General features: G+C 47.2%; 7 protein-coding genes; 5 read left to right on the top strand and 2 right to left on the bottom strand.

Annotated features, from left to right (window-relative positions):
• Positions 1-5,596: 5,596 nt before the first annotated feature.
• Positions 5,597-6,135, top strand: RCC_02678 (uncharacterized protein; the record flags this gene model as incomplete). XM_023767968.1 has 3 exons in its annotated part: positions 5,597-5,774; positions 5,831-6,054; positions 6,106-6,135. The coding sequence occupies 3 exons, from the start codon at positions 5,597-5,599 to the stop codon at positions 6,133-6,135; spliced, it is 432 nt and encodes a 143-aa protein (XP_023623736.1).
• A 340-nt stretch (positions 6,136-6,475) lies between these two features.
• On the bottom strand, positions 6,476-7,636 carry RCC_02679 (probable developmentally regulated GTP-binding protein; the record flags this gene model as incomplete). XM_023767969.1 has 2 exons in its annotated part: positions 6,476-7,513; positions 7,574-7,636. 2 exons carry the CDS (start codon positions 7,634-7,636, stop codon positions 6,476-6,478), a joined length of 1,101 nt encoding a protein of 366 aa, XP_023623737.1.
• Positions 7,637-8,537: 901 nt separating this feature from the next.
• RCC_02680 (related to Cysteine dioxygenase) lies at positions 8,538-9,522 on the top strand (the record flags this gene model as incomplete). XM_023767970.1 has 4 exons in its annotated part: positions 8,538-8,667; positions 8,722-8,906; positions 9,022-9,366; positions 9,415-9,522. The coding sequence occupies 4 exons, from the start codon at positions 8,538-8,540 to the stop codon at positions 9,520-9,522; spliced, it is 768 nt and encodes a 255-aa protein (XP_023623738.1).
• A 587-nt stretch (positions 9,523-10,109) lies between these two features.
• On the top strand, positions 10,110-10,889 carry RCC_02681 (uncharacterized protein; the record flags this gene model as incomplete). XM_023767971.1 has 2 exons in its annotated part: positions 10,110-10,758; positions 10,807-10,889. The coding sequence occupies 2 exons, from the start codon at positions 10,110-10,112 to the stop codon at positions 10,887-10,889; spliced, it is 732 nt and encodes a 243-aa protein (XP_023623739.1).
• A 1,360-nt stretch (positions 10,890-12,249) lies between these two features.
• On the top strand, positions 12,250-12,660 carry RCC_02682 (uncharacterized protein; the record flags this gene model as incomplete). Its single annotated transcript, XM_023767972.1, has 1 exon — positions 12,250-12,660. One exon carries the CDS (start codon positions 12,250-12,252, stop codon positions 12,658-12,660), a length of 411 nt encoding a protein of 136 aa, XP_023623740.1.
• Positions 12,661-13,515: 855 nt separating this feature from the next.
• Positions 13,516-15,264, top strand: RCC_02683 (uncharacterized protein; the record flags this gene model as incomplete). XM_023767973.1 has 4 exons in its annotated part: positions 13,516-13,972; positions 14,023-14,044; positions 14,101-14,236; positions 14,290-15,264. The coding sequence occupies 4 exons, from the start codon at positions 13,516-13,518 to the stop codon at positions 15,262-15,264; spliced, it is 1,590 nt and encodes a 529-aa protein (XP_023623741.1).
• A 385-nt stretch (positions 15,265-15,649) lies between these two features.
• Positions 15,650-18,185, bottom strand: RCC_02684 (uncharacterized protein; the record flags this gene model as incomplete). XM_023767974.1 has 3 exons in its annotated part: positions 15,650-16,034; positions 16,872-17,694; positions 17,744-18,185. The coding sequence occupies 3 exons, from the start codon at positions 18,183-18,185 to the stop codon at positions 15,650-15,652; spliced, it is 1,650 nt and encodes a 549-aa protein (XP_023623742.1).
• Between the last annotated feature and the right edge of the window lie 124 nt (positions 18,186-18,309).

Below are 18,309 nucleotides of genomic sequence, written 5' to 3' on the forward strand. Positions count from 1 at the left end.
CGTAATAAGGTAGGTACGTAGGTAGCTATATAACTCTCTATATAGGTAAGTAAGATCTCTAAAAGAGTAGTAGGATAAATACCTACTACTCTTTTAGCGACTCTTATTAATACCTAAATACTAATATTAATACCTACTACTCCTACTACTATACTACCCCTTTACTACCTACCTATATCCTCCTCTCTCCTCCTACTCCCCCGTATAAATACCTACTACCTTAACGACCGCGAGGATAACTACTAAACCGGCCTTTAACCTACTTTTAATCGATAGAGGTCCTATTAGAGGAAGAAGAATTATCGACGTAAGGGTAGATAGAGTAGGAGCTAGGAATTTAATATTCTAAGAGTAATACTAACCCGTATAATAGCTCGAGTAAGTAGGATTTACTATTAATAAGAAGTAGAAGGAGCTAATAGAGTTAAAAGCTAGCCGTCGCTTCCTAACTTAAGATCTAATATTCGATCTAGCTATTAAAATCTATAACCGTTACTCCTACGTTAACGCTTTATTAATTTAGAGCCGGTCTATATAATCTTATTAGAGAATTATCGAAGTATACCGGCTAATAATATCGTAGTAGAACGGTATACCCCGACGAGAGAGTAGTAGATAGTAATAAAGAAGAAATAGGAACGGATAAGAGGTACGAGCGGTATTAGAATAGCGATAAGAACTTCTAGGTATGTTTCTTACCTATATAAAGGTATGCGATACTAACGGGAATAGAGCTATATAATCTAGAAGAAGAACTTCTATAATGTCTATAGTAACTATAAGTTTTATTATTAGGCTTATAGCTACGACCGTAGGGACTTACTTAATCGCTAGGATAGAGATTAGGTACGGCTAAAGCGTAGTATATCGTAGGTAACGAGGTCTAGGCGTACTAGTAGTCGCTAGAGAATAGGGATAGTAGAGTACTAGTAATAGGGCTTAATTAGAGTAGAGGGTAGTTTTTAAAGAGGTAATTAGGGCGTTAAGAGTATCTAGAGGAGGAGGGAATCTCTTTTAAGTTCTTTATACTAGCAGCTTTAAGCGTTAGGAGTTTCTAATAGGTTACGAGGGCCTTAATTATAGCACTTAAAAACTACTTTTAAAAWATATTTTCTATTTTATAATTACTTACTTCTATAYCTAAAATATAACTCCTCCTTACTTTATACGTTCGTATAATTTGTCCCTATAAATATCCTACGATTTATATTACTATCGCTCTATATTAAAGAAATATACTACTCTAACCCTAACCCTATAGTTTTTAGCAAAGTTTTCGCTAAGGTTTATAACCTCTTACTACGCTAATTCCTTTCCCGTCTACCCTCTACCCTATTATACGTATATTCTATATAATAGGCCGCTTCCCTTCTATCCCCCCTAATCTTTATCTAAAAGTCGTTAAACTCTAGAATAATAATACGAGTATTACCGAYATTTAAACCTTCCTCTATTTATAATAGCTATATAYCTYCGAACGGACTATCCGTRTAATCGTCGTAGAGAACGGTAGCGAACCCYRATARTCGTTAAAGAAYAGTYTTTAYRATAATCCYCTYCTTCGTATYCGAATARCCGAACTCTTCTACCTYRAAGCTCTACTAGATACGTATATYRTAGATAAATTAAACGAGRAGGGATTTRCGATTAAGTACTATACCTTTATATAGCTTCGGCGGAGTATAGGYATTAAGAAACRACTAAGAGAAGGAGAGTTCCTTAAGCKTTAARAGGAATATAAAAAGATTATAAAGAAGGAGATTAATCGCTCGAACCTTAGAGTATATAGAATAATATTAYTATAAAYAYACTTCCGTATAACCGATCGTACGCGGCTTRCGCTTAGTAGGTTAGTATATTTATACGATATATATCTATAGGGTAGAAAGGGGTTTACTAATATACTACTACATCGTARGAAGCGACTATAYRAGATAGCCCGCGAGGTCTATCCCGCTAGCYCGTATAATAGGGCTACGAAGTTTATACGTYRCCGTAGGAAGTATATTACGCCTAGCCCTAATATAGTCTAGAGTATAGATATATACTATAAACTTAAGGACTATAGCTTTTAGATCTATACTACTATTAATGCAGATATACGGTTTATTCTATATACCTATCTTAGACCCTCTACCCGTATAATAGTRTCTATACTATCTAACTTTRCGAAAGCTTATAAAAAGCTTAYRAGAGTACCTYRTATTATTCGGATAGATAAGGGTAAAGAGAYACTCCTTATAGCGTAGGCTTAATACTAATACGTAAGRATTATTCGTAGGCGTAAAGTACGCTTTCGCCGCTACTTTATATTTAGAATAAGYACTACTAATRTCCGTATCGAGGYATAGTAGGGCTAGCTTATACGAGGAAGGTTTAAGGYATAGTATATAAGTATATARAGCATATTATCTATATATRCTTTAGYAACGCTCCCGTTATATCCGAATCTAATTATACGGGTTAGGCTAATTAATCTTAATATTATAGGGCTTYTTTATAATATTAAAGAAGAAGGGGTAGTTTTATAAAGCAAAGAAGGCTAACCGTATTATTATAAAGTATATCTATATACCTATTATGCGGAAAGAACTAGCCTCGTTCGTATATATATAGAATAAGCACCCCGTACGAAGACAATCTAATAGACCGTACGTAAGGGGTAGTATACTAAGCTATCGCTATAACTAGGCAGAGAAGGAGGGAAAGCTAAGTATTAGGTATCTAATCGATAAGGCCTACTTTAATAGTCTTATAGAAGCTTACGCAAAGTAGGGTACGTTTATACTAGCGAACGCATATAATAGATCTTAAATTATTTGCTAATATATATAGATTCTAAGGAGTATATTCTATAGGAGATGCTTAAGCTCTACTTAAGTATTCTAAAGATAAAGGGCTTTCCGCTCGGTCGACTAAGCTCGTATAAGTTTATACTAAGCGTATAAAAGCTATAGTACTAGATCGTATACGAGAACCTCGTAGAAGAGCTACGTAAGGTTCCTAAGGATATACTATATAAGATATTAATTCCCCGTAGCGGTAGGAAGTAGGAAGGATTTTAGGTCGACTCGGAAGATATTATATAGGCGTTTCGCGATTAGTACGATAATAACCGCTCGTATAAAGAGCTTAAGAAGGCACTAGAGGGTTTAATTAATAGAGAGCTTTTAAAAGAGGATAACTCGAAAAGTAGTAATAGCGATATATCGGAGGTTAATTATTAGTCGGATAAGTCGGAATAGATTATCGGTATAATAGGATTACGTTGCGTTCTAATACTCTAATAGGACTATATATACCGGGGATATATAGCTAATATGCTTCTATCCCTACTAGTATTAGCGGCCCCGGCTATAATCTCTATAAGAACTCTATAATAACTATATAATAAATTTATGCGCCTATATATCTATCTATATAATACTTATTAAGCAGCGTACGCTCTATCCCCCGTCTTTACGTAGTTATACCTATAAAGCGATAAAAGGTTGCCCCTTTACTAAAATCCTCCTCTAACCCCCTTCCTATAAACGATATTCCTTCCTTTATACGAATATATACGACGCTATATCTACGAGTCTGCTTTATACCGATAGGTTCTAAGAAGCAAGTAAAGAAAGTGTAGAAGCGTATATACCCTACTCGGCCCTAATTCGACTATATAAAGTATATACTAGATAATAAGAAATATTACTTCTATAGCGATTATAACCTAATACCGCCGGTACCTTCGAATAAACCGATTATACGGGCGATACTAATACCGCTACGGACGAATACGCTATCCTTAAGTACTATACTAATTATTATTAACTCTAATAAAAGCGAGATATTAGACGACGAGGTTCTTAATAGACATATTAGTAGGAGCCTCCTAGATAAAGCGTAGCTTACTAGTATAAAGGCAACCTATATACGATAGATTAAGATCGAAAAGGAAGCGGTAATAAATCTACCGAAGTATAAGTACTATATAGGTAATCTACCCCCTAGCTAACGGTCGAAGGATAGTATTATAAAGGCTATTTCTATAATAGTAACTATATAAGTTAGGTTTATTATTATAATTGTTATTACGAGATACTATATTGCCCTAGATAATCTAGATAAGATACTAAAGTAGAGTAGGTTAAAGAAAGATAAGGGATTCTCTAAGTATACTATATATATTATATACTATTATTGCATTTATCTATACCGCCGTATAATTAATCGCTAATAGGATATAGGTACGCCTAAGGATATCGCGGTACCGGATTATAATATTAAAGATATAGCAGCTGCTATTCGTAGCTTCGATAATAAACCGCATATTACTAAGGAGATAGAATATCCGGATAATACCTATATATATATTACGYAGTCGTATAATAACCGAGATAGGCCTATTTAACCTCTAGATATAGACTTTAAAGATAGGAAGCTAAGTCGTATCTTTCTAAACGATATTAATATAAAGGGCTAGCTATCTCGAAAGTAATATAAGATATTCCTTATCTTTAAGAGACGTTCTATATCGTAGCCTACGGATAACCTATTATACGAGGCCGAGGTTAATGCAAATCTTACTAAGGCTACTACTACTCTAAAAAGTAAGGGCTCTTAGAAGAAGAAGAAGAAGGTAAAATAAGAAGTTAAGGTAGAGTTAAAGCTAGTAATTAAAGTAGAGCCGACCTTAGAAGTATATATACTATCTTTCTATATAAACGTTAGTAGATAAAGTCTAATACTAAATTCGATAGAAGAGTAAAGAGTAGGTTAATACTACTATAAAGTATAACGCTACTAATAATAGTAACGACGAGTCGCTACCTTCGTTTAGTAAGATATTTATACGTTTCTAGCCTATATAATCGTAAAGATAGCTACTTACTCGATTATAGATTAAGGGAGAGCTAGAAATTAAAGGAGAGCTAAGAACCGAGGAAGTAGAGTAATAATATCCTACCCTAGAAGGTTTAAGCTATAAGCGGACGATCTCGAAGGTTTCGTAATTATCTAAAAATATAAGTAAACTACTCGCAAATTATACGCGTAATCGGTCGAAGCGTCGTTAATCTAAAAGGTTGCGATAAGAATAAAAATAGTAGGTACTTCGTAAGTTTAGAGAGGAGTTATTTTTAGTAATTTCGTTCGTTCCTTTAATAAATATCTATATAGTACTACTTTAATAGTCGTAAACGTATTATACGGGCGTATATCTACTTCTCGATCTATTTACTATATAAAGGGAGTGCCTAATATATAGTTATAGATATAAGCTTTAGACAACTTTACTTCTACGATTAATCTATCGATTAGGACTATATCTATATACTAGATAAAGAGGCTATATCGGAAGCGCCCGTATAATAACTAAAAATCACCGCTAACCTCTCGGAACGGTTATGTTCCGAGGTGGCGTAAGTAGTGTACCTTAGTTCTACTAAAAAAAGATTGTTGCAGAGTTGTCGCTAAAAGCGCACCGTATCCGAGCCGACAACACCCCCACCCCCACCTACCGTCATCAAAACGATCTTTGGCAACAAGACAAGCACAACACTTCATTCTTCCTACATCATTCACCCAATCACATCCTCTGAAAGCATTCACAATGAGTCAATACTCCGCCTCAGTCCCCAGCGACAACCAAGTCAAACCCGCCATAGCCTCCTTCTTTGAACAATTCTACCAAACATCAGACAGTCCCACCGGCCATGAACAATATGCCGATGCATTCACCAAGGATGCCAAATTAATCATGGGTTTGAATGAAGTGAGCGGTCGGGAAGGTAAGCTATCCAATCTACCATAAACTCGCATCTTGAACAGAGCTGACAATCTCTAGCAATCATTAAATTGAGACATGCAATGTGGGAGAAAGTAGCCAAACGATCCCATAACCCCACCAAGATCTTCTCCTTTGGTGCCAACTCCAACGATGTCATGCTCTATGGCACCGTTGGGTATGAGCTCAAGGATGGGAAGAGTACGACTGTGGACTGGGCTGCTCGAGCACACTTTGTAGAGGACGGAGGGTCGTTGAAGATGGATTTCTATCAGGTCTATCTGGTTCGTGAGATCTTCCCTTTCATTGCTGTAATATCGCTGACCGTTTTTCAGGACTCTGCTGCCATGGCTCGGGCCGAGTAGGCAGGAAACTCCATAGTGTGGTCAAAAGCCTTCGAAATCCCTTCTTTGGTGGCTGTCCAAATCGTGCCAATGCCTTCTTTGATGCATTACCCAAGGCGGATCGACCATTCTCGCACTTCCACAGCTGCAGCGGTAAGCTGGGTCTGGCGCTTAAAGCCAACGCCCACATGCGCTCCTTGCGCAGGACGATGCAAAGTCGATGCTTGGGCCTCATCTGCAAGCATTCCCACCTCACATATCGTCTTTCCACTCTATTTCCACACCTTCCGGCTACCGAGCTGGTAGGCCCTTTCAGCCCGGAGCTTTCCCGTGCTCTTTTAGGACTTCTCGGCAAAGTCCTTCATTTCTTGACCAATGTGATGATATCCTCATCTCCCAATTCATGGGTGAGGCCAACTCTTTGAGGCTGATGCTTTACACTTCGTCCGTACACAATAGCAACTCGGAAGTCATCCACAATGGTCTTGTGAATAGCATTACAGAAGTCCTCGACTGTGCAAGCCGTACTTCTCAACACAACAGGGGCCGAGTAATCGGGCTGCTTTCCCTTGGGCTTCGTGTAGACACGACGCAGGTTGAGCTTCTCCCACATTTGCTCCATGAGCTCATCGACGTTCCAACCATGCTCTGAGGAGATTGGGCAGGCATTTGGAATTCTGTATAGCAGGTCCAGCTCTTCGATACTGATGGCGTCGATCTTGTTGAGGGCGTAGATGACAGGAATGTATGCTCTGCTCTTGGCTTCAATAACATCGATCAGGTCGTCGATTGTAGCGTCACATCGAATGGCAATGTCGCAATTGGCCATGCGATATTCATTCATAACGGCCTTGACCTCGTCATTRTCGATGTGCGAAAGTGGCACGGTGGAAGTGATTGAGATTCCTCCCTTGTCCTTCTTCGTAATCTTGATGTTTGGCGGCTGCTTGTTCACTCTGATCCCGAAGCCTTCCAATTCAGTCTCGATGATTCGCTTATCCGTGAGAGGCTTGTTGACGTCGAGGACGATGAAGATCAAATGGCAAGTCTTCGCAACAGCAATGACCTGTCGACCACGACCTTTACCGTCCTTGGCACCCTGGATGATACCAGGCAAATCCAGCATCTGAATCTTGGCACCGTTGTACATGACTTGTCCAGGTACAGTTGTGAGCGTTGTGAATTCGTATGCAGCCGCTTCGGAGTGCTGGCCAGTAAGTCTTGACATGAGTGTTGACTTGCCCACCGATGGGAAGCCTATGAAGCCAACAGACGCCACACCAGTTCGCGCGACATCGAAACCCACTCCGCCGCCGCCACCGCTCGATGTTGGTGTGAGTAGCTCTTTCTTCAGCTTCGCCAATTTCGCCTTCAGTTGTCCCAGATGGAAGGATGTGGCCTGGATATATACAATCAGCACGGCCGCACCGCACACTTATACCACGTTTAAATCACCCACCTTGTTCTTCTGCGTCTTGGCCATTTCGGCCTCAATCGCCGAGATCTTCTCTACGGTCGTCATCTTGTCGGTGGGCTCGCCTCAGCGGGGTTCTCGATGTGCGTTGGTRTCGGCGTTGAAGAAAGGATGTTGGTTGGCGGACTACGACGCTTGCGTATTATGAACGGTCCGTGGTTATCTTCGAGCACACTCTGCTCCTGCTCGTGAATTCGTGGGCGATATAGGCGCGTCCTGTGGTCTCCAAATGTGATGTGCAATGTAGAAAAGTGTGACGTCTCGAGTCCGTGCACAATCTTGGTGCGATTGCTGACTTCGCAAAAATTGTGGACGCGGGATGGCGGACGAACAAGATCTGTAACGATATGGCTATTGTTGTGCGATCCACAAATCTACAGAGGGCTATAAACTGAAATCGACATCTATCGATCAATCGAAAACCATCGCGAGTCGCTGGCAAGTCTCATGCGAGTGTTTTCCCACGGGTTTCAACTGTGCAGCTCTCACGCCGGCTCGTCGGCTGCATAGTTGCAGGGCGTGCTTCCGAAAAAGCTCCTCGCGCTCTCGGAATTGGCACGATATCCCCCGTCGCAGCTCGACTCGTTGAAGCTGAGCGATAAGTATGGCGTGAAGCACCGGCTCGTCGGCTGATAACTGCTTGCTGCTGTCTTGCTCGTTCCCCCCTACCAAAGGATAACGGCTACCTACCAGCGGAGAGCATTCGGACCTCCGTCCTGCATGCTGCCAACACACTTGCATACCTCTGAACCACAATCATTGCTTTATCGCAGCAAACTTCGTGCAGGTCGTCCAGCATAAGAGTCGGTCCAAGTCCCCACCTAGCTTGGCTGGTACCAGTATCTTGCTTTTGCAGCTTCGCCAAAGGACACCCACACACCGCCGTGCCCTCTCCAACATTCTTGACCCAAGTCTATCGCTACGACGCAAACCAACTCACACCATCAACATGAACGTATCGACCAGCACCACACTCCAGGAGCAATCTCCGGACCGCAAGGCGGCGTCGCTCCATGACAGCGCCCGCGGCTCCCCAGAGCCTTGGGAGACAGGCGATTGTTTCCAGCAGCTTGTCGAGGGTATGTCTTCCTCTCCATCTCGAGTCGTCCGGAGCTTCCGCTGACCTCATCCAGATATCAACACCATCCTGGGTCCGAGCAACGGCATCGACAGTTCCGGCGTCGACGTGGAGGAGCTCAAGAGGCTCATGGCTTCGTACGAATCCCGCGAGAAAGAGTGGTCCAAGTACGCCTTCGCAGACACAAGCAGAGCATACACAAGGAACTTGGTAGACTCGGGGAATGGAAAAGCAAACTTGGTGAGTCGCTCTCTGAGATGCCCCCTCTCAATACAGTTTAGCGCGAATTGCACCATCGACAGCCGCTATAATTGGATGCACGGAAATGCCAAGCTAACCACATTCCGCCCTACAGCTCATTCTGGTCTGGACTCCTGGCAAAGGCTCTCCCATTCATGACCATGCCAACGCTCATTGTGTGATGAAAATCCTCAAGGGTTCTTTGAGGGAGACCGTCTATGGCTGGCCATGTCAGGATGTAGACAATCCTGCCCATTGTGCTACCGCTTCGACATCCTGCTACCCAAGCACCGAGCATACTTGCTCTCGAGATGGTCTCTCAGGACCATCGGAACTACAGATCATAAAGGAAACGACTTATCCGCAAGAAGGTGTGACTTATATGAGTGATCGACTTGGACTGCACCGTATCTGCAACCCAAGCGACAGTGAGCTCGCTATCAGCTTGCATCTGTATACTGTGAGTCTACTTGTAATTTGCTGCAAAGGAAGGTGCTAACGCATACAGCCTCCCAATGCTGCAAAGCAWGGCTGCCATATTTTCGACCAGCAGACTGGAAAGAAGACACATGTCGCTCAGTGCCACTTCTACTCGGAGCTTGGCGTGAAGATGTGAAAGAATCAACGTGTAGAGGAATATGACCTGGCGTTCCTTCGTGGGTGGGTTCACAAGGCGTTCTTCCATGGGATGGGATAGTTAGAGGCCTTGCTTGATTGTGCATATCGGCCATGTTTAAATTGCGATCTCAGCATCTTTCAAGTTACGCCAGCGCTCTTCGCAACAAGCTCATTCTTGTGAGAATCTTTTACATACTTGATTACCATGCCGTGATGGCAAGAGTTTCAGATGTCCCGGTATTCATACCTGCGAATTTTCTGACAAGTATTGCCAGACGGGTGCCCAGTTACGTTGAGCGTTGGACAATTTAGAACATATTATTTAACAAAGCATTTAGCTCTCCCTAACACTGCATGTTTTGAAAGTCGTAGATCCGCGAGCGTGATCATTGCTTAAATGCAAGGGTCGAGGCGCTTATCTGCGTCGTGTGATATAACTGCGCCACTTGATCCTTCAAAGAGTCGTACACATATCTCTACCTAACGACGTCTCAAGTTCTTAGAGAAGGTGTTCAATCTGACTTTATCAATCAACATTAAGCTACTCCTACTACCTACCTTTATCTCATCTATTTCCTCCCTACAATGACATTCAACACAAGCCTCTGGTCCAACAAAGTCCACTGCGTAGACCCAACACGCTCACCCAGCGGTGCCTGGATTTTTGACGGTAATCAAGACTTCCACTCCCTAACAGAAGAAGTAAAGACCGAAGATCCCTCCCGAACAACCGCGGAGTGTTTCGAACTCATAGGAGCTATATGGGACGAGACCTTCTTTGAGCGTTTCGAAAGACCCAGTGATTGCAGTCACGCCCATTGTCCAGACGCATCTCGATCCGAGGGCGGAGCATGGCTACTCGATGCTAGGACTCCTATTGAGCCTAGAGTGCAAGCCTTGAAGGCTGAAGATGCATCAAGGACTATGGCGGATTGTTTCCGGCTTCTTGGGGCTTCGTGGTGTGCGACGTGGTTTAGTGATGGGTGGGAGATCAATAATGGTTATCCTGATACCATACATCTCCGATTTGATCCTGAAAGAACGAAGATTGAGAGGGTTATTGTTCCTGTGCCGAATGCTGAGGGAATCGAGGAGATGCGGAGTGGAGCGTGGTTTATCGGAGCTTGGGGCATGACGACCAGACAGAAGGCGACGGCTAATAAACTCAAGAGAGATGATCCGGAGTTGGTATGGTGGCAGTGTAACAATCGCGCGGGAGGTAAATGGATGATCTGTAAGTATTGCGTTGAAATGTTGTGGCTTCAGCTGATAGGACAATCAGGCCATATGCATGTTCTCGATGAGGGAGGAAAGACTGCCGAAGATATAGTCTGGGAGAGACACACCAATGTTCGTGTCGTGTAATGTGCGAGGGACGGAGGAATTGTAGATTGCCGGCTCTCCTCCTAGTAAATCGATGACTACGCTCGTGAACGGGCAGATATGCCAACGAAAATGAGCTGTCTCGTGGAAAGTGAAGTGTTCACTTAGATGATCTCCTAATAGTCGCGTCACTGTTGTTGCAGAAGGTACGACATCTTTGATCGTTGCAGGTAGAGCGGCGACCTTCAATCTTTCCAGGCCTTGGTCAGGGCCAGCGATGGGTAGCTTACGCAGGATTTGATCTGATCAGCTAGCCGACAGTATCGACTTCGTTTCCAATTGCATACTCCCACTGACATCTCATTCTTTGCCAAGTAGGAGAGAATATGTAGGCATTTGACAGTGAAGGCCACTGTTGGCATTCGGCGTAACAGTCCTATACTTTCACTGCGTAGACGACTTCGGTCAGTCCACGTTGACCCTCAGCTGTGTCGAGGTTGGCCAGAAGTCGGACCGCTGTTCTCTGACATACACGATGATGCATCGTAAAAATCGACCGTCGCTAGCAACGGATGCTCACCGCTTTGTTGGCTCAACGAAATCAAACATGACTCTTCGATCGGCCAAGTAGGCTGGCCGTCCTATGCTCATGCACAAACCACCCACCAAACCCCAGAAACAGATCTCATTCCGTATTGGCTGCACGGGCCAAGTCGAAGTGGATCCGATTGTTCAATCTCGCAAGATTGCACTTGTCGCAGGAAGACGACTGGGCGCAAAAGCGTAATAGACTGTCCAGAATCTCCGTAAAACTGCCAGATCGCAGATGCTACCCTCGACATGTCATCAGCGTCGCAAGGAAATTGAAGGCGAGGTTCGAATAGCCTTCTCTCGTCGGTTCAATCTAGATGAAACGATCATGGCGCTGCCGCTCGCCGCTGCCGTTGCGGATCTGCGTTTCTCCCGCAGCCGGCGAGCAACTCCGAGGTAGTTTGTGATGGAGCGAGGTCTGCATGCCATGGTCGTAGAGCCTAGACGTGTGCTTCTGTGAATAATGCGAACGAGGTTGGAGGGATATTGCAGGCCACTCGATGCTGCCGAGTCGTTGACGCGAGGCGAAAGGGTGGACGAGAAAGGCGACAGCAAGTAAAATGCTGATTGGCAGAATGAGCGTGGCCTTTCAGCCAATGGCGTGCGTGGGCCACGTCTGCTCTCTTTCCCCGCCCCAAACTCTGTACAAACGACTTCGCCATACTGGAACTAGACGACTAAGCTTTGACGAACGGCGAGTCGAGTTCTTGAAAGGCAAAGCGTGGTCTCATCAGCGCCTTTGGGACGAGCCGGATGGTTAGCGGGTCCGCCGAATGATATCGTGGCAGGCACTCTTGGTGCCGAGCAGGCGATGGCAGCACGAGGGAGATGGACGCTGGGACCGACCCATATCTGTGACCTGGCTGCCTGGAGGGTTTGCTTTGGGCCAGGCGCAGCAGTGCTGATGGCGAAGAACCCAGCAGTCCGAGCAATAAAACGACTGAAGAGGCTCTTCCACACGGCCATTGGAAGTGTTGTGCAGGGAAGCGCCACGCTAGTCCAGCGCCTGCAGACGGGCTTGATCGCCAACGGGTTTGAGTGGTGCGAGAAGCCTGCGGCCGTTTCTGCGGCCCAAGCAGCATTTGGTGCTACCGGCTGGACTGCCAGCATGTTTCACTCCCGGCTGCTGGCGATGAGTGCCCCTAGCGGAGAGGTGTGGATCACCGTCCAGATGCAGGCAGGATTCGCTAGTCCGTTTTCACTCTACCTCGAAACTACCTAGGCAGTCCCGACTCCACGCTGCTGCGAATAATGCTGAGGAGGAATCGAGGGCGATGAGCGTGTGTGGGCGAGGAGAACGGCAGACGGCCGGCCGCCCATGGTCTCTGCTCAGCTCAGGCCAGCGTCTCAGGGAGGGTGCTTCACCCCATCCCACGCCACCGGCCGCGGCCCACGCGCCTCGGGACATGGACAATCAATCATAAATGCATAATCCAGTGCAGCGAGTCCCGTCGAGAATAATTGACAGGGTGGGTGGGTGGAAGCGGGTCGGGCTGCTTTTCTGGCAAGACCTAGGGGCGATCCCGAAACGCAGGGATTCTCTTCAAGGCAGTGCCATCCATGTCCGGCCGTTGTCGTTGTCGACCTGTGCTGTGCTGTGCTGTGCTGCACCTCTGCTCTGTGCTCCTTCTCTCCAAGTCGTCCTAATAAAACCATCCCAGGGCCGAACCGTCATTCCGCCCTGGCATGTGAGGAACCTTGATATCCACGTCGACTCCGCAATTAACTGCTTTGGCTTCTCGATCTGCAACCCGCTTGCGACCTGTGCCTTCCGAGCGCTTCACCAGAGCTCGCCGGACCTGCATATATCGAACCGTGGTTACCGCTGTTGCGATAGCGCACTATGTCCCTTGGCCTCCCGTTGCTGTCGCCGTGTCTGAGACTATCCGGCCTGGGCTTTGGTACGCAGTCGACGTGTGGATGCCGAACGAACCGCAACACCTAAACGCCATCCCGCCGCTGCAGAACGTCAATCCACTGCATGTAGACATCGTGGCAGTCAAAAGCATAGCTCACGKTCCCGCTACCGCTGTTTACTGGTCTGGTGGCCTTCTTTCGCACCTGGCACGTCGATGCCATGGCGGACGATGACCGCAATACCGCGTTTCGCTCCTCGCCTTCGAGTCACTGGACCCAGAGCCCGCGGATCTATTCTCATTCACATCATGGCACGCCCGCACAGGAATACCAGGGCTTCAACTTTGCTTCACCTCAAATGGCCATGGAGCCTAGCGCATTCAGCAACAACGCACAGCAACGACCAATGCATCAACATCTGCAACCTCTGGTGATGCCGCAATGGCCGTCCATGTTGGGGACTCAAGCTCCTTCAACTTACCAACCCATGTATGCGCAGCCTGTTCAATCTGCTCAACCGATTCAACCCATGTCTGCCGGCCAACTCCACACCCCAGTCTCTGCGACATCAACAAGATCTGCGACAACGCCGCGGAAAACACTGACCGACTTGGACCGGAAGCGAATGTGCCAGTACGCAGAGGAGCATCCCAACAGCAAGCAAACAGAAATTGGCAGTAAGTCGAGGCCTCTATATCGGTTGAGAGCATGGCTGACTCGTTGATAGCAATCTTTGGGGTCGAACGAAGGTGAGGCTTGTTTGAACATTCGGCACTTTCCACCCATGTACTGACTGAGTGTAAAGCACGGTCTCCAAGGTGCTGCGACAAAAGGAGAAATACCTCCTTCAACAAGAAGACGGCAGTCGGTCTCCCGCAAAGCGACCGAAAGGACGCTCGCCCGACATTGAGCGGGCGCTCGCCAATTGGGCTAAGAATCAGGTATGCAATTATAGCTGGCATCTGCTGGAAATCATGCTCATGAWGAATATTAGGAGAAGAAGGGCAATCCGCTCACTGATGAGCTGATCCGCAGACAGGCCCGCGCCTTTTCGACCACGACAACATGTCCAGAGGTGACATTGAGCTCCAGCTGGATCGAGAAGTTCAAGCTGAAGAACAATCTCATGGGAGCGCGATCGCGAAAAGCATCACTTGCAACAGACGACTTCGACTCTAGCTCCAATCTCGCTTCATCTTCGCATTCTCCCCGCGATGGAACCTCCCCCTTATCACCTTCAGGCGCCGCTTCTCCTTCGCCGGTGGAGCTACACTGTATTCAAAGCCGCGAGAGTCTAAAGCATGAAAGTCCAGACGACTATCTCAACTTCGGCAGCAGACACGTACCATACCATTCGCAAAGTACAAGCTCCCTGCACAGTGCATTCACCGACACAGCACCTTCAAGCTTCTCGCYTGGCCCAATAAGCCCAACATCACCATTCTTCACACCCGACTCAGGCACTGCTCCATCACCTTTCGTGCCGACATCTGCTGGGAGGCCACTTCTACCTGCCTTACCACACGCCAACTCACATCGACCACGAAGTCAGACCTTTCCACAGTTGGACTTAGGGATGCCTCCAAACGGAGACGCAATGACACCTAAATACAGCAACGACGCAGTCCTAGACTCCCCCATGGAAGAACAACCGGACCCACTCGCCAGTCTCAATCAAGCCGTCTCAGTCGGCCACCCGTCAGCCGACCGGCCGCACACCGTCACTCCCTCGGAAATGATGCGACCACCGCCATTACCGGCACATCTACAGCAAGATTTCAGGCGAGACTCCACTTCTTCCATACTCCACAATGCCACGACCACTCCAGACGAAGCACGACAAGCTCTCCAAGTCGTTCTGAGCTTTTTCGAACAACAGCCGAATGGTTTCCTTGATTTGAATGAAAGTGTCACGATTGGCAAACTCATGGAGAAACTCAAACTGCGCTCTCGAGGCAGTAGCAGTTGATGAACATTGATAGATACCCCGACTTGTTTTTATCTTTTACTTTTTTCCCGTCATGCATTGGAGTCAAAAATTGTACAGTGAAAGGTCATGTTGATAGAATACGGAGTGTGTCTTTGAGGACACGGGAACATTGTACGAGGGAGATCGAACAGACCGCTCGCGCGGCAAATGCGTTGTGCATACTTGGATATTTTTGCATTGCAGCAGCAGTCTTCTACGACCTCTTCACGCATCGGAATGGAATCGACTCGAAAGCGACGAGACGCCCTTTGCAAGTTGCTCTCGGGTGGATTGGTCGAAGGGCTTGCTAAGCTGTTGTCCTCCAGGCTGCGCATTCCACTCCGATGCGTCGGGGTGCTGTACTGCTGAGAGAGTGCGTTGCGCCTCAAATGCCATCTCTTTGATCGAACACATCCTCTTCCTCCTCCGTGATTTCGGGGAACAATCGCACAGCGATGAGATCCACAATTCCAAAGACGAGATGTTTATTGACATAGGGATCTTCAAGCAATTCTAGACTCTCCCCCACGTCCTGGATCATCCGCTCCATATCGCTAGTCGCGAAGAATCGATTCCGCACAATCTCGGGAATTGCGTCGACTATAGCGATGGCGCAATCGCGTTTGATGCCGGCAATTTCATGTTCCTTGGGTGGGATGCGTGCGGGACCGAGGACGTTGTTCGGAAACAAGGCTGTACGCGCTGATCGGAGGAGAATGGGGAGGGATTTACTGTTTAGCAGGATGTTGTTGATGTGGGAGGACGCTAATCTGTCAAGACAATTCCGTCAGTAGGTGATGTTGCAGCAAACACGTGCGCGATATCGCTGCGTGGTGGAGAGACCACGTGGGGGATGGTGTGCATGTGCATGTCCTCATTCGTGTTTGAACAGGGGTAGGCAAGAAAAGAGTGAATGTGACGAAGCTTCCGGTATGGCTTCGTTGGCTTTGACGAATCGTTGATGGAGAAGGCTTTCTCGTCGTGTTACTGGTCGACCTTGAACGTGCTTGGCGGTTAGGTGTTGGTGTTGGTTGTTTCGCACACACGGCATATGCCTTGATGCATCATGCAGGCCCGTCCGTCGAGGCCCGGGCCCCAACCCATCATGAACTGCCAGCGGGTCTGTGGAGACTGCTTGGTGCAAATGTGCCGGCAATCGAGTCTCCAGAATTTGCTCGACCGCCCAAGTGACGTCGAGTTTCGTGGGAATGGTCCGCAGCTCGGGCAAACGATGGAATATAGCCGGGAACGACGGGAACCACTTTTATTGCGGATGTATCAGGATCGGGTGTCGTCCGAGTAGTGTGTATGCCAGTGTCAAGGTGAGGGTGTAAGGCGACAGGTCCGAWACCTTGTCAGCTAGCCCAACGGCGAAACGATAGCGGTCCCAGACAACGACATTGGTGGAAATGCTAGTCAGATGATCGCAGGGAGATGTGCATCCTGGATAGTGCTTCTCGCTTCTGCGGGTATGTGGAGCATTCGATAGCATCCCAGAAGGGCGGGAGCCGAAGATTCCCAATCGAGCGATGGGATTTATTCGGATCCCTTTCGCGCAAGCGACTGGGCTAAGAGGAAGAAAGAAGCGGAAGAAAACAATGGCTTACCTGTCTAGGGTGCTGTTCGTGCGACACAGCTGTCCTGGTCCATGTAACGCGGTCCACTGCAATAAAGAAAGCATGCCTGTCAACCAGGGCATGCGTTTGTCCAGTCGGAGAAGTTGGGACATTAGTTCCCAGAAGTTCATACTGGTGATGGATCGTGTTTCCAACTTCGGCGTCGGTAGCCGGTTCCTGGTTTCCGACCTGTTGAGATTTTTCTCAATCGTCTTCGGTCGGTGTGATGACTTGCTTGTGCGAGGCGGTATAGATGATGCCTGCATAAAAGCCATGGCGAATGATCGTAGCAGGAACCATAGAGTCATCACACCTTGAGTTGTGAGCCAGAATAATTGTATGGCTGCATCGAAGCGCCCACGCAGCGATCTTTGCCGGTCGGTGCTCTTCGAGGCGCTTGCGGGCGTAAGGAGCCCAGATTCCTCAAGGCTGTTCGCCGATGCGCTTTGGACATTCAGCGGCCTACGACTCTCGGGTCTTAATGACTGCAACACTTTCGTGATGCCATCCCAGAGCAGCCACGATTCACATGCTTTGCCACAGATGCCGTTGTGGAATATCATTTCGGAGAATATCTCCGACACGAGTACGTCCAGACACGGATTGAGAAGATCCTCCGGAGGTAGGACCAAAGGAAGCACTCGGTTCACAAGGAGGAGACACCACGCGACTTCATTCTCTTGTTGCTCGAGTGACGACCCGACATCACCTGGTATCGGCTCCAGGGCGGTGTGGGGACGGAGGGCCAAATATCGCGATCGCTGATCATGTTGAGGCAGTCTGCCACCTCGTGACGATCGAGAAACTCGTACCGCTTGTTCTAATCAGCCTCATTCGTAGATGTGGTTGCGAGCGCGGCATACCATTTATGTGGTCAAGCAAAAGACCAGGTAGCTCGTCTAGCACGAGGCTCTCCAGATCCACCTTTCTAAGACGCTGTTCGAGTCCTCTTGTGCAATGAGCAATAATCTGGACAATCTCTCCCACAAATTCTTGATCAGGGGTGATGCGGTTGTACCAAGCCTGGACAAAGTTGCTTAGGATCACAGCAATCAGAGCGTATAGTTCAATGTCAATGGCATTGGAGCTAGTGAGCGGTGGTAACAAATCCTCCAGTGGCTTGGTATCGTTCACGACAAAGGCACTCGAAGCATCTTGGCTGCGAGGCTTGGAGCAAAGGACTCGCTTGATGTATGCTATGGTCGCCTTTTGCTGTGGATCGTTTTGGAGACCGCTTCGCTGTCGCTGGAGCACGCCGACATTTGACGTACGACRCTCCGTATGTCGTTGGCCGCTATGGGCCATATCAGAGGGCAATCGCGAGCCTGCATTGAAATCTGGTGAATACGATGCTGTTGGTGTATTGGATGCTTTCCGTGAAGGAGAGTTCGACGTCGCGCACGGATCAGCCCCGGGCCGGCATCCTCCT

Source organism: Ramularia collo-cygni (assembly GCF_900074925.1).
Source record: "Ramularia collo-cygni strain URUG2 genome assembly, contig: RCC_scaffold03, whole genome shotgun sequence".
Taxonomy (NCBI): Eukaryota; Fungi; Ascomycota; class Dothideomycetes; order Mycosphaerellales; family Mycosphaerellaceae; genus Ramularia; species Ramularia collo-cygni.